The sequence below is a fragment of the Podarcis melisellensis genome, assembly GCF_964234715.1.
Source record: "Podarcis melisellensis genome assembly, chromosome: 5".
Taxonomy (NCBI): Eukaryota; Metazoa; Chordata; class Lepidosauria; order Squamata; family Lacertidae; genus Podarcis; species Podarcis melisellensis.
The window spans coordinates 38,544,712-38,558,987 of NC_138537.1; the positions used below are offsets into that span (position 1 = coordinate 38,544,712).

General features: G+C 45.2%; 1 protein-coding gene across 2 annotated transcripts in view; it reads left to right on the plus strand.

The window, feature by feature from the left end:
- The first annotated feature begins 2,065 nt into the window (after window positions 1–2,065).
- Window positions 2,066–14,276, plus strand: part of IGF2BP2 (insulin like growth factor 2 mRNA binding protein 2) — a 67,907-nt gene continuing 55,696 nt past the window's right edge. The window contains exons 1-2 of one of the 2 annotated variants that reach the window (XM_081910448.1): window positions 2,066–2,573; window positions 3,889–3,949. In XM_081910448.1, the coding sequence (XP_081766574.1) occupies window positions 2,399–2,573; window positions 3,889–3,949 (236 nt within the window). In that variant the 5' untranslated portion in view covers window positions 2,066–2,398. The remainder of the gene's footprint in view (window positions 2,574–3,888; window positions 3,950–14,276) is intronic. The other variant, XM_081910449.1, reaches the window with a different exon arrangement.

Genomic DNA, 14,276 nt, shown 5'->3' on the forward strand with positions numbered 1-14,276 from the left:
TCTATATATATAACTGAAAATATAGACCAATTGTTTCTTGGTTTAAAAAGTATTGTTTATTATTTGTGGAGGGGGGGCTCAACTCTGACTCATCCATGGTTCCAAGACCATGTCTGCTCAGTGGGCATATCCAATCTTTCCGCAGCATAAAATGTATTTTTGAAAAATGTTTTGAAAAAGAAGAGGGGAGGGGGAGGTTTCTTAAAAAAGCAATAAAATAAAATAAAATAGCCCAAGCCTAAGCTGCCTGGGAAATACGTGCAATCTACTCTCTTGGCCCTAACAGAGCGTTTGGAGCCAAGAACCATCTTCAGCATCGTAACACAATCCCCTTGAGCTGTGAAAGATGTCTTTCACAAGCTCACTCGGGATGAATGGGAAATGCACAGAAACACGACGAGGCGCATCGCATCTTCCATTCATCTTTCGGAGCCTGCGCAGAAGAACTTCGTTGAGCCCTCCTCTCTCCTCGCCAACCATGCCTCTAACTTTGGCTCCTCTTCCGAGCACCTTGTGGCTAATCCCGACAGACATGAATAACGGGAAGGAGATGGTCCGTGCGGCGGATCCGCCCGTGACGTCGCCACGAACATCTTTAAAGGTGGGCGGAAACGCGCCGCCGCGTTGCTTTTATTTACCCAGCCAATAAATTCAGGGGAAGCGTCTCCCCCACCGAGGGATAGTTGTGACAGACGGGCTTCACAACAGACGGGACTGCTGAGCCTTCTGCGAAGGGGAAAGGGAAACTCCAGGAACGTCCGTCTGCCCATTCTAGCCACGGATCGTCAACACTGACCAGCAGCAGCTCTCCAGGGTTTTTCACGCAGATCACTTTCCCTGCCCTAGCCGGACATTGAACCTGGGGCCTTTTGCTAGCAAAGCAGATGCCCTCCCCCCTCACTGAACTAGAGCCCCTCTCCCCTACACGTGGCCATCATCGTGCTTCTTCTGCCACTGCTCATTCACAGACTGGATAGCCAGGCGCCACCGCCGTCTTGAGAGGGGGGGTGGGGTGGGCATCTTCTTCACAACGCTGCTCTTATTTCCCCAGCTGACGCCCTTGTATCTCGGTCAGGATACTTTCAACACAGTCGCGCCACCATCCTGAGCGCATCTTCCCATGGAAGTCAAGAGAAATTGCTCCCGAGTAAACGCCGCATGGGATCGAGAGGGTAGTGTTTAAGCAGGCTCTCAAAATCGCACTGACTCCGGTTTCACTGGAGCCCAAACACCTCCGTTCTAATAAATCGTTCCAGATGAGTCCTTGGACTTCCCTCCAAAGAGCGAGCGGGGCTTTGAACGCGGAGCTGGGAATCCCCGGACCTGGACGGGGCCGTGTGAATCCGGAAGTGGGCGAGCAGGAGGTAGAGCGCGGCTTGCCCGCAGGACAGCAATCCTTCGCCCTTTCTGATAGGCTATAATCGCTAACAGAGACACACAGACAGAGCGCGCGAGAGAGAAATCTCACTCAAACCCAGCGGAGAAACGTGGGCTAAGGGGAAAGTCGCGCTCGCTTTCAGAATCCTGCCAAGCAGAGAAAGTAAACAAGGCTTTGTCTTGCCCTCCAGGGGCATTCAGACTTAATAAACACACCCGCACGTAAACATGACCCGTTTGTCCTATGACTGGGTAAAAGTAAGTCGCCCTGCGCTCACGCGCACCCAACGAGCGCGCGCGCGCAAAAAAAGTTGCCAGTTGTTTTAGATCAGCATCATTACTATCATCATCATCATTATTATCTGGGGCTCTTTTACGATCTGGCTCATGAATGCCCCGAAAAAGCATCGCTTCTTCTTGCAACTCGCTGCCAGGAAGAAGGCTTGTCCGGGACCGCCGGCCTCGGCGTGGGCCAGGACTTCTTCTTGCTGCCGCCTCCGTCCGCCGAGTCTCCAGGCGGGAGCGAAGGCTTCGCCCGCTCGGCTCCGGGGCTGCATCCCCGCGCGGCACGTGGCCACGTGCTCCGGGCGAAGAGGAGAGGAGAGGAGCGAGGGGGCGGCGCTTGCTTGGCACTCGGCTCGGCTCGCCCAGCGCGCCGCTCCATCCATCTCTCGGCGGGCGCCCGGGCCAGGTCTGCACCAGACGCGCTGCCTCCTGCCGGTCCCGGGAGTGGGAGACGCGGGCCCCAGCGACCCGGAGCTCGGAGGAGGGTCCGCGTGGGGCTGGGCTGGGCTGGGCTCCGCCCGCCCGCCGCCCGCGCGTTCTCTCGCTCGCTGCCCGCCCGGCTGCGGGGCGCTGTTGAGAGCGGCTGGAGGAGCGCGCTGGGCCGGGCCGGCTGGCGGGGAGGTAGTGGCTTGGGTGGCTCCGCTAGGTAGGTGGGTGGCCGGCGAGCAGGAGGGGGCGGCCGCGGCGGCGGCCTCGGCTTCGCTCGGTCCCTCCCCCCGTCCCGAAGAGGCGGACGATGAACAAGCTCTACATCGGCAACCTGAGCCCGGCCGTGACTGCCGAGGAGCTCCGGCAGCTCTTCGGCGACAGGAAGCTGCCCCTCACCGGGCAGGTCCTGCTCAAGTCCGGCTACGCCTTCGTGGACTACCCGGACCAGAACTGGGCTATCCGCGCCATCGAGACCCTCTCCGGTAAGCCTGCAGGCGCGGCGCTCCGCGTTGGTCAGGGGGGCGTGCGCGGAGACCGCTTACTTTGCTCCCCCCACCATCCCCGGCTGCCGTCCCTTCCTTCCCCCGGGTTGGTCGAGGCCCCTCGGAGCCCGCGAGGCAGCTTGCACGGCCAGGGGAATCCCCGCTCGGGCGGGAGTCGGTGGCGGCGAAGGGGCTCCCCGCTTGACCCAGACCACCTCCGGCGATCGGGGGTCCCTGCCGACCGACGGGGTTCTCTCTTCCCCTCGGAGGGCGATGCTTCCTTGGGAGCCTGCGAGCCGGTCCCCGCGCCCCGTGCGCCCCTTCCCGTTCGCCCCGCGCGCGCGCTGCGCTCCGGCGAGCGGCCCGGCGGGCGAGGGAGGGATTTTTCGCTGATTTTTTTCTCCGATTTTATTGAGCGGCTCCCGGGCGCTGGGGACGGCTCCCTCCAGCTCTCGTGGCACCCACTAGATCTCGGGCACCTTTCTACGAGGTGCCCTGTCCCAACTCGACGGGGACCCGGAGCAAAGAGCTCGAGACGTGCCTGGGGGCCCGAGCGACGCGCAGCCCTGGGGCCGGCAGCTGCGCCGCGAGTGAGCCGAGGCAAGGCCGGAGCAGCCGGAGGGGGGGATTGGCCCAGCCCCGGGAGGGAGCCCGGCCACCGGGATTCAGTGGGCCGGGCTGGAAGCCGCCGGGAAAGGCCGGCCGGAGAGCAGCGCGCAGTCCGGATGGCCCTTCGCTGATGCGCGCGGCTGGGCCGTTTCTTGGGTGGAATCGGGGGGCAGGAAGATCAGGCAGGGCGAGCTCACCCACGCAAGAGCCCTCCGGCGTGGGGATGAGCTGCCCGGCTCCTCGGTAGTTTGCGGGGCATTCATACGAACAGTGTGGGGTAGAAGGCTTCGAGCTGAGGGGGCGGTACGGGAGCCGGACGCGCAGTATTCTCCCGCCTCGAAGTGCGTGTTCATGTGAACGCTCCCAACTTTCAGATCAAAAGGACTGAGCCAAGGAATAGGTCAAAAGGATGGTTTCACGGGCAGAGGGAGGGGTAATTCCTTTGGGCAAAAGGAGTCTGTGCCCCCCACGCCCACCCCGAATATAGACCCTTCCCTCACAAAGTGCTTAAAATCCTTTCAGAGCTGGAACTTACTTTCAAGGAGTTCTCACCCCAAAACTGATGCCTGATGCTACGTTCCCCACAGTCCTCGCTCTGCCGTGGACTGTGGCGAATCAAGAAGTGTGCCACCCTCCCTCAGCTCTGAGTTTCGTTTCTGAGCACCACAAGGCTTCCACATTTCTTTTTCTTTTCCACACTTTTAAGGTAAAGCGGAGTTGCATGGCAAAGTCATGGAAGTGGATTATTCTGTCCCTAAAAAATTAAGGTGAGCACTTTAATGTTCTTTTGTTTACTACAGTCGATTTACTCATATGACCCAGAAGCAGAGTGAGGTTGCGTCACTTAAGTTTAGGCTGTGGTGCGATATGTTGTTTAGTAGCTAGCTGCATGTTTGCCTCTCTCTCTTTTTGGTGCTTTTGAGTCGTTTCATTCTTGAAACCATCAAGGGTTTCCTCCGGTATGGATTCGGTTGTGAAGAATTGTTTTCAATTCATCAACTTGATATTTTCTTAGAAATGTCATGATGCCTTAACAAAAGGCTTCCTGTGACGTCTTGAGAATCCATTTATAGTACAATCCTGCACACAACTGCCTGGAAGTAAAACCTTAGTTGATGGGGTTCGGGGGGGGGGGCAGGGAGGTTTGCATTAAAGTAAACATGCCTAGGACTGCAGCCATTATGCTGGCTAACATTTTTAGCAATTCATTTAGTGTTCCTATTTTGACCAGCCAAAAGTTAACTGAAAATGAGCACGCCCATGGCATGCCCTGTGATGCTTGGTTGGTATTCAGAGCTAAAGAAGTTTTAAAAGATACTTCTTAACTTTCAATCTGCACCTACTTCACACTCCAGAGATGGGAGATCTTTGTTGCCAAAGGACCTTACCACACAACCTGTATGACCTGTACTCCTTTGGAGTAGTTTGGGCTTTTTTATGGATCCATGGCAGATGTGTGATTCTATGTTGTTGTTGTTTAGTCGTCTTAGTCGTGTTCGACTGTCTGTGACCTCATGAACCAGAGCATGCCTTGGAATCTCACTTTCTTCTCAAAGGTTACCTTTTTTTATGTCCATGGAGTTTTCTTGGCAAAATACTGGAGTGGATTGCCAGTTCCTTCTCCAGGTGGATCACATTTAGTCTAAACTCTCAGCTATGACCTGTCCATCTTGGGTGGCCCTGCACAGCATGGCTCATAGCCTCTTGGAGTTATTCAGGCCCCTTCGCAGACAAGGCAGTGGTCCATGAAGGTGTGTGATTTTATATGGAGTGCTAATGTTGCCTTCAGATTTAGTCTTTGTTCTGATTGCTGTGTAGTATTTACTCATCTGAGGGTTTTTCTCTTACTCTATGCAAAGCACATTCAAAAAGTTGTGATATTTTAGGTTATTATAATGTATGGTGCTCCTGATCTGTAGAATTCCAATTTGCTTTATGAATATTGCTGCATAAGCAACTGTTCTTTTACCACTGCAGCTGTCTAACACATAAGCACATAAGTTCTGCTGCAGACTGTTTCCAAATCTCTGACATAATGGGTGAAGTGCTTGTGGTCTTTCTCTTTTTTCCTTCCCTTCCCTCTCCTGCAAGTGTCATTCTTCATCACAAGCAATGTAGCAAGCCTTTGTAGTACACAGGAAAATTAGTTATACCAATACCCATTATTGTTGAAGGCTCTGACTTCATACCTGCTTTGCATCAGAGTAGTAAAATTTGCTTTGCATTTGGGAGGAATGCATTGAACATGCAGTTCCTGAGCGTGTAGAGACATTTATTGACTTCCTGAGTAGTGTGCAAGCTCTAGACATATTTTTGAGGTTCTGTCTAAGAAATAGCTTTGGCATGTTACTTTCTCAAAATGCACAGTTTAGTTTTAGGATTAAAAAACTGAAGTTAAAACTGGTGTTTGAAAAGAAGTACTGTAGGGAATTCCCTATAGATGCCTTTAGTTAAAAGAAACTACTCCAAAGTTTAAAAGAAATAGTGCAGAAATATGAGAAATGTTGTGTTTGAAATATTTGTATAGAATTTTGGTAGTGTGATAATCAAGTGGAGAGAATATTTAATGTGAGAAAACTTATGCAGTCCGGAACTTGTTACTCAGATCATTTGTATGAGTAGCTTCAGAACATGAGAAATGCCTTACCATTAAATGAAATAATATTGTGAGATTACATGTAAACTGCATTCTTGGTGTTAGTCTGTAGCAGCAAAAACACTGATTTGCAACAGCTGCTTAGAAATTCTAGACTTCATACTGACATTTGTACCCCAGTGTTTTTATTATTTTCCACATAACTAATTGTAACGTCCTAATTTTGTCATGTGCTATATGGAAATAAACTGTTTGATCACAGTGTTGTTGGTAGGTGTTAAATTGGTAACAGTTCTTAGTGTACAGCGTATACTTCTCACTGATAAATCCTCACTCCCAGTCCTTTTTCCCCCCTGGGGGTACGCAGGGGTATGCATACCCCTAAACATTTTGTGAATCTTTGTACTTTTGTCCATTTATTGTATTAATTTTTCCCAATTTGAACTATAAAATGGTGATTTTCTTGAGTCAAAATGAGAGTTCCCCTAAACATTTTTAAAGAAAAAAAAGCACTGCTCACTCCTAAAAGTGTTGAATGCTAGATAAAGAAGGCCAAGCTAATGCAATTCTGTGCATGCTCATTCTTACATTTGAGTTGTCTCTCTTCTTACTCCCAAATAAATAGGCACTGGATTAGGAATGCATCAGAAAATTTTGATTATTTTCTTTTAAAATGCATAAGTGGCAGAAGCTTGTCACTCTGTGGTCAGTTCCAAATATTTGCTACACCAACAAGTAAACAAGTTTAGGATTGGATATTCTGATTGCTATTTGCAGAACATGATTTCAGGTAGTTAGACTGGTGCAAATATTTAGTGTCATATGATTAGCAGCTTTTCACCCAATTAGTTCTGTTTTTCTAACACAACACTTGTTTTAACTTTTTACTATGCAAAAAAAAAAAAGGCACAAGAATGGCAAATTCTTTGATATTATTAACATTGAGGGGAGTTGAAACAAGGGAGACAAATTAATAAAATTATGTTCTAATACCCTTTCACCTGCCTGTCATGCCTAAGGTTCTGAAGGTTAATTGTCCTATAATTAGTTGTAATCAATTTGGAGAATGGGAACTATCTATATGTTTCAGTAGGACTATTACAATGCTCTTTAAGGTTAAATTCTCAGAACCTGAATGCACGTCCATCTCCGAATTCAGTCAGATCTAGGTATGCATCAAACAGCCCCAACACAGTTAGCTTTCTAAATGTTTTCATGGGCTTTGTTGGGAAAGCTGGTTGTGTGTAGACATGGAGATGGTTTTGAGACAACTTTCCAGATCAGATGTCAAGATATGGTCATCTTTAATTAGAATGCAAAAATGTTTATATTAATAAACAATAAGTACCTTTCACACCATGGTAAGTTAAACACAGCTTGAGGATTTTCTTTTTTTAAAAAAATGGTTAGATTTTGTAATGAGGAGTCATTTTTCGCCGTTGTTTGGTGGGAGAATGTTTAAATTCACAAGTTTACCTGTCTGATCAAAATATAACTTGTTAAGGAAACCTACTTTATATGACACCTCAAGCTACTCTCAATGCCATGTTTTAAACTTAAATTAATTGCTGCTCAAATCCATTTGGATTTAAGCCTACTATCTTAAACTTTTTAAAATGTCTGTTCCATCCAGATCAGTAAAAAAATAACACCCAAGAGCCAAAGTGTACTCTGACCCACAAAAGCTTATGTCACAATAAATACGTCCATTTGTAAAGTGCCACATTTTGGTATGTGTGTGTATTTTGTAGCAGATTAGCTCTCTACAGTTAAAGCCAGTGAGGCGTATTTCCAGTTAAACATGCTTAGGATTTGCAAGAGAGAGTAGGCTGCAGATATGGTGTATTTAAGTGGGTTATATAGCTTTGCCTTGGTGTATAGAAGCGCCTCATTCTTTCCACTCCTGCAGTAGAAAACAAAGTTTTCAGAAAGTAGCAAGAATGTGAGGATTCAATCTGGATTTGCTAATCTGCATTGTGTTCTGGTGCCTCTCTCTCCTCTCTTTATTTCTTAGTGAGCAAGCAAGCTAGGACTCTCAGGCAGAGGTAGCTTTGAAAATGGTGTCTGCCATATGACAATTCTGGGGGCGTGGGGCCAGAGGCTGACAAAAGGCTCTTAATATATTTCATGAATTCAATATTGCCAGTTTTCGGTGCTTGGGGTGCAAATGTTTTAGGGAAGTGCCCTGTTCATGTTGTTGCTTTCTGCTTCTATTGTTTTGTGCAGAAATGGTAAATAAAATAATTCTCCTCAAAATGTGTTTTAAATCCAGATGTTTTACAGAACATTTAATTTGTTGAAAAAATAATCCAGTTTGTTTAAGGAACTTTTATGAATTAGAAGCTTTCTAAGTATAATTATTATTGGAATGGAAAAATTTACACAAGTGTTTTACATTAAGCACTGATTTTGATTTAGTTGCACACCCTGAATGGAAAGTTTGCAGTAATATCATGTTGTGCTTTCCTGTAGAACAGAACTGATAAAGTTTACTTGTATAAACTCACAGCGTATACATGGGGAAATATAGCAGTAATGTAGCAACTGGTGTAAAATGTTCTTGTTCTCCTATTTGGGGGAAAAAAGTTATTTTGTGGGCTAAAATATTTAATATTAAGAACATAAGTGAATTTGCAGTATCTAAATAAAAAGACATAAAATGGAAGTGAATGGAAGATTTGAAAATGCCTTGATAAATTTTAGTTTGCAGCTAAGTTGCATTAAGAGATTAAAAGAAATTAGTAACATGATTATTTTAAAATTGGTTAATCTTTTTTTTGTCTCTTTGAAGAGTTATCCAAAAGTTATGTGTTCTTAAAGGAAATAATTTCTGTTGGAAATGAAGTGTATGAATCCTGAAAATCTCTCATGTATTTGTAACAGTTCCTCATGAGATGAAGGCAAGGCGCTCCTGTGATCCTGTTTTAAAAACTATTGTGTAATAGAAACAGTTTTCTCATCTTCCTAAAGCATCAGAAACTGAGCTTGATTTTGCTAATGTATGGTGGTCTTGTGGTGCTCTTTTACAAATCTATTTTACAATTTATTTGAAAACTCTTGTTTTCAAATAAATCACATAGAAAAGTGTCAGTGAATGTTTGTTAATTACAGCTGTGCAGTGGCGTAGCGTGGGGGGTGCAGGGGGCCGGCCACACCGGCCGCAACACCTGGGGGTTAGGGTTAGGGGGTGCAAATCCACGGGTTAGGGGGGCGCAAATTACTTGCCTTGCCCCGGGTGCTGACAACCCACCCTACGCCACTGCAGCTGTGTAACTGAGTTGTTCCTAAAGCAAACCAGATCTATGGTTTCAATGAGTGTTATCGAGACAGAGACAGAGGAGAGAGACTTCTGTTTAATTATAACATGTTGAATCACCTACCGTTCCCATCCGACAAAACAATTTTTTAGACTATAAAATTGGTTCCCCAGGAGTGTCTGGAGTGTCTGGTCTGGATTATGTTGTTTCTGTGAGTCATTTCTGTGGTAGTTAACTGGATGTAAAGAAACACAAAAGTTAGAGGGATGAGGGAGTTGTGGAGAATTTGAGAATTCTGTGAATAGAAGTCAATAGTGAATATTCTAGTGGAGGGATATTAAGGGTTACTAGAGAGACAATCCATATTTTTAAATGTTCTATCCCTTGAATGTGATTTTTGTGATACAAAGGATCTGCTTATGCTTGAAATAGTGGCAGTGCTGTAAACCAAAATACCTGTCCTTGGTCCAGGATAGAAGCAAGAGAATCTGACACTCCATTTAGTTATTTCATTAGTGGCACAAATGAAAATCAGTGATGATTTTCAAATGGTCTCAACATGGTTAAAGCCCTATCCTGAAGTTTGTTTTTCTAAGTTCTTGCCCATTATTTTTAGAGCCAGCTTCTCTACAGTGGGAATTTTAGAAAGATGTGCATGTGCAACCAGTTGTCATCCTATGTTAAAAAACTTAACTGATAAAATGTGCTGAATAAAATCTTGCCACTGAGAGTGCAGGGAGTATAGTTGATTGGGTTAGGATTGCTGAATATATTGATGTGCATGTATCATTTTCATGTTAGTTATGAGTGACACCATTTGTATACATTTAAAAGTATATATATGTGCAGAACCCGATACTGTGGAGTTAGTGTTAGTCACATGTATAAACTCAGCACATATTATCACATCTTAACTATTGAACCAATGATAAAGCTGTAAATCCCTGTATGGGCCAAAGGGGTGGTTTTAAGAAATGTTAAAAGGTACTACTGTATAGTAGTTGGAAAGATTAATTGTCAACTCTCACACTGGATTTGCTGGTGCAAGTTTTATTTAACACCGTCTACGCAGTGTTCGAAACTCCCATTGTTCTAGGCACATTTTGTGACAGGGAATTTCATTAGCACGAGCAGTTTCTGAGCTCTGGGCGCAGTAGTGTATCTAAGGTTTCAGATTAAAACTGCAGAGTGGAAGGAAAGGAGGACCTTTTTCTGCCTCCCCACTTTCAGCTACTCTCTGAAGTCTGGAGAAGAGACCCTCTTAAGAATATTAGGGTGGGTAGGGAAAGGACTAGACCATGTGAAAAATTAACATAATATTTTAGCTGCAGTTCATTCTGTTGTTGTGCCCTTAACCTAGGTTTAAGGTGCCATTTAGCTCCTAGCTTTCATATCTCGGTTTCTAACATTGACTCTATGTGCCTTCAAGATTGTGATATAACTTGATGCCATGAACAAGCATTTTCCTTCTGGGCTAATTTTTTTCAGTATGATTTTAAAGTTGATACGTTCCTGCTTTTGATAATTAACACATTCTAGTTTCCTACATATTAATTCGCATTGATCTGAACATTCATTCATCAGTTGAAAAGGGCAAGAATGCTTTTTCTTTACCAGCATAAAGGTACAACCACTTGGAGAAGATGTTTAGGGTATAGGATAATTGCTTTTGAAAATCTATAAGAAATCATAGCATAACCATGATACAGTATACAAAAATGATGTGAAATTAACATTATAGTGTGTATAATGGGAAGGTGTAATGTAAATTTCTTTCCTGCATTTACTAAAGACTTATGAGAAACTATTCCAGTTCCCTGAATATTTCCATTCTTGCCTTATAAGCAACCCCATTCATTTTTCCACACCACAGTTCATTTCTAACCAAAGGTAGACTGAACTTGATTTTATAATACCTTTCTGTTAGGAAAGGAGAGATTGGACTGTACTTAATAGTTACGGACTTTTTAAATGAATGCTAAAGCTGTTCATATTGATGGACGCATTCTGTGAGATGTTATGAATAAGATGTTAATCTTTATTCACTTCTATTTTGGAAATCTCTTTTATCTGGATTTCTTTAATCCAGTTACCTCCTTCAACAATGCCTCATGCCCCTAATTGTATCTAGTGCAACTACTCCCCCCCCCCCAAAAAAATGATGTCGAGATTTTGGAGATTTTTCTTTGATGTCCCAGTCTATTGTGCAGCATTTATGTTTTGAAGCCTGGAAGATCACATAGTAGACTTAAGTGCACAAGTAGGTATACAGCCCATGTGCAGACCAAATCATAAAGACTTGTAGATACTTTTGTACAATTCATTCTTCCTATTTTTAGGTGTATTCTAAAGTGTTTAGCCATGCTAAGCTTTCAAACCTCCTTAAAAAGTATGATAACTGGCAGATTAGAACAATTAGATTTTCTTAATTGCAGTCTGTAAAGACCAGCCCAGATAGTAAGGTCTTGCATAACTTCCGTAAGGTACTCAGACTTGGGCTTTGACAGCTCTTTAGGTGAAGGGAAGTATAGAAGAATCACCAGAGATACCTCTCTGTGTGCTTTTGTCTCATCAACTTGGTGACATGCTTCCCCCTTTGCTTATTTGAAGTTGTGCTATGTGAGAGTCTGGCTAAGCTTTGTACAAAGTATGCGCAAATGAAACGATGTAAAAGAAAGGGCGATGGAAACTGGGAGCATGGAGACTGAGTTAAAGGGTTTGAGGTTTGCCTATGCATGAAGCCATACATAAGTGACTCTGTGTGGTGTAGTGGTTAAGAAAGGTAGTCTCGTAATCTGGGGAACCGGGTTCGCGTCTCCGCTCCTCCACATGCAGCTGCTGGGTGACCTTGGGCCAGTCACACTTCTCTGAAGTCTCTCAGCCCCACTCACCTCACAGAGTGTTTGTTGTGGGGGAGGAAGGGAAAGGAGAATGTTAGCCGCTTTGAGACTCCTTAAAGGGAGTGAAAGGCGGGATATCAAATCCAAACTCCAACTCCTACTCCTCCTCCTCCTCCTCCTCTTCTTCTTCTTCTTCCTCTTCTTCTTCTTCTTCTTCTTCTTCTTATTTCAGCACAATGAACTATCTCTAGTGTGAGATTCCTGGTGAAGTTATATCCGTTACTGTATTTGAAGATAAAGACAAAATTTAAACAACCCCCCTCACCCCTTTTGACCAGGTGAAAATATAGGAGATGGGAGGGAGCAATCTCTTCTTTGTGCATGAGATATTGGTCTTCACAAACTGAGCTGGGAGCAACCAGTACGGTGCCCTTCAGATGTTTCCAGAGCAGCCAGACTACAGATCCCATCATTCCTAACTACTGACCTGAGGCTGATGAGAGTTGGGGGACCAGTATTTGAAGTGCACTGTGTTGGCTACCTCTGAGCAGGAGCACTTCAAACTGTTTCTAGGAGGCTGAGAGAGAATGTGAGAGCAGCAGTGTGTGTTCCTGTTTGAACCTCTGATTGTAAAAAAGAAAAAGAAAAAGGGGGGTGATAATTAGAAATCTTGCAGTGGCCTCTGTGACTCAGGCTGAACTAGCACTGTTCAGAAAATCTGTAAGTCTCCTTAGCCTTAGCACATGAAAGTTGAGAAATCTGCTCTTATCTGAGGTACTGCCTGTGTGTGTGTGTCTCTGACACCGTATCTTTTTCATTTGCAGCCTCAGCTGCTGTATTGCTAACTATGGGTGCTTGAATGGCATGATTCAGCCCTGTCCAGAATCATAAGACTGGTTGACTCATGCTATTTTACTGTAATCTGTTTGGGGTACTAATTGTTCACAAGTATTGGCGGGGGGGAGGGGGGAGTCACTTTGAAAGAAACTAGCCACAGAGGGTTGTTTTCCCACCAATTGCAAACTGTAGTTCATACATTTATTTGCCTCCAGAAATTCAGCTGATGGTGCTGATGCTATATCTGGTTTCACCATACTTGGTTCATTTCAGATTCCAGTGTGGATCATTCATTCAGCTGTGGTGACTGTCGTGGGGAGTTTTCCAAAGCACTCTCAGTTTCTCATACAGCTCTGGCCAGCAACTAGTCTTACCCAGGATGGATCTGAAAGGGAGACATTGCCCCCCCCCAATCAAATTGAAAATAGTCCCCTCCCTTTGGCTGTTCCATTGTGATTGCATCAAAATGAGTTGATAAAGTTTGCCTGCTCCGAGTGAGAGCTATGGTTTCTGAATTGCCTTTGTTTGCCTACATACTGTTGTGATGTCACCCCACTCACAGTAGAATTCTTCATTGGCTGCAAGAAACATTGCCCCCTCCCTTCAGTAGCTTTTATTTGATGATATCAAATAAATGATATCATCAAATTATGCTTAATGATATCGCATAATCGAATATAATGGGCTATATCAGTGGCTGTCAACCAGTATGTCATGGCACCCTGGGGTACCTGAATGATGGTCAGGGGTGCTGTGGACAACACTTGCCTCTGTCCCTTTTTCCTTCCCTCCCTCCTCTGATGTCCACTCATGCCTCCCAAAGGCTTGCACAGCTGTTTGTTGCAGCAGCCCTGGCTACAAGCTTCCCAGGCGAATGGTGCCTCTGGGGTTGGCCAGGGAGTGGTTCCCAGGCGTCTGTGGGGCAGTACGAGGAGGCACCTCTCTTTGGGACAGGGTGAGGTAGCTTAGAGATCAAGGGCGGCAGCAGTGGCTGCCCGGAGGACTCCCAAGGAGATGGAACAGGAGAGGAGGCTGAGGGACCCCTCCACAAGGGAGGGTGTTCCAAAAAGGATGAGATGCTAAAATTGATAGAGCTACATCTACTATCAGCAAGTTAACAGATCAGGTTTCGCAGCACACTCAGGCTATTGAGAAACTGCAAGGAGCTACGGCGGAGAACTACAAACTAGCTGCGGAAGCCAATCAAAAAGCTGAGCAAGCGTGCAAGAAGGTGGAAGAGATCAAAGGGGAAGTAAGACCTTTGAAAAGACAGGTAGGAGAACAGCAAGCCTACCTGTCAATGGTGGAACTGAAAAGTAAGGAATGTAATCTTAGGCTGAGGGCTGTCCCAGAGTTGGAACAGGGCAACCTAGAGAAATTCTTGACGGAGTTGTTTTCTAAATTTTGGGGGGTTGAAGAAGATAAAGATTTCAGGATTGTGACGGCCTTCAGACTGGGAAGATCGGTTAAGAAAGATAAGTCCAGAGACTGTTTGGTTTGTTTGAGAACAAGAGAGGAAAGAGACAAGATATTAGGCCAACATTTTAAAAAATCCCTGGAAGTT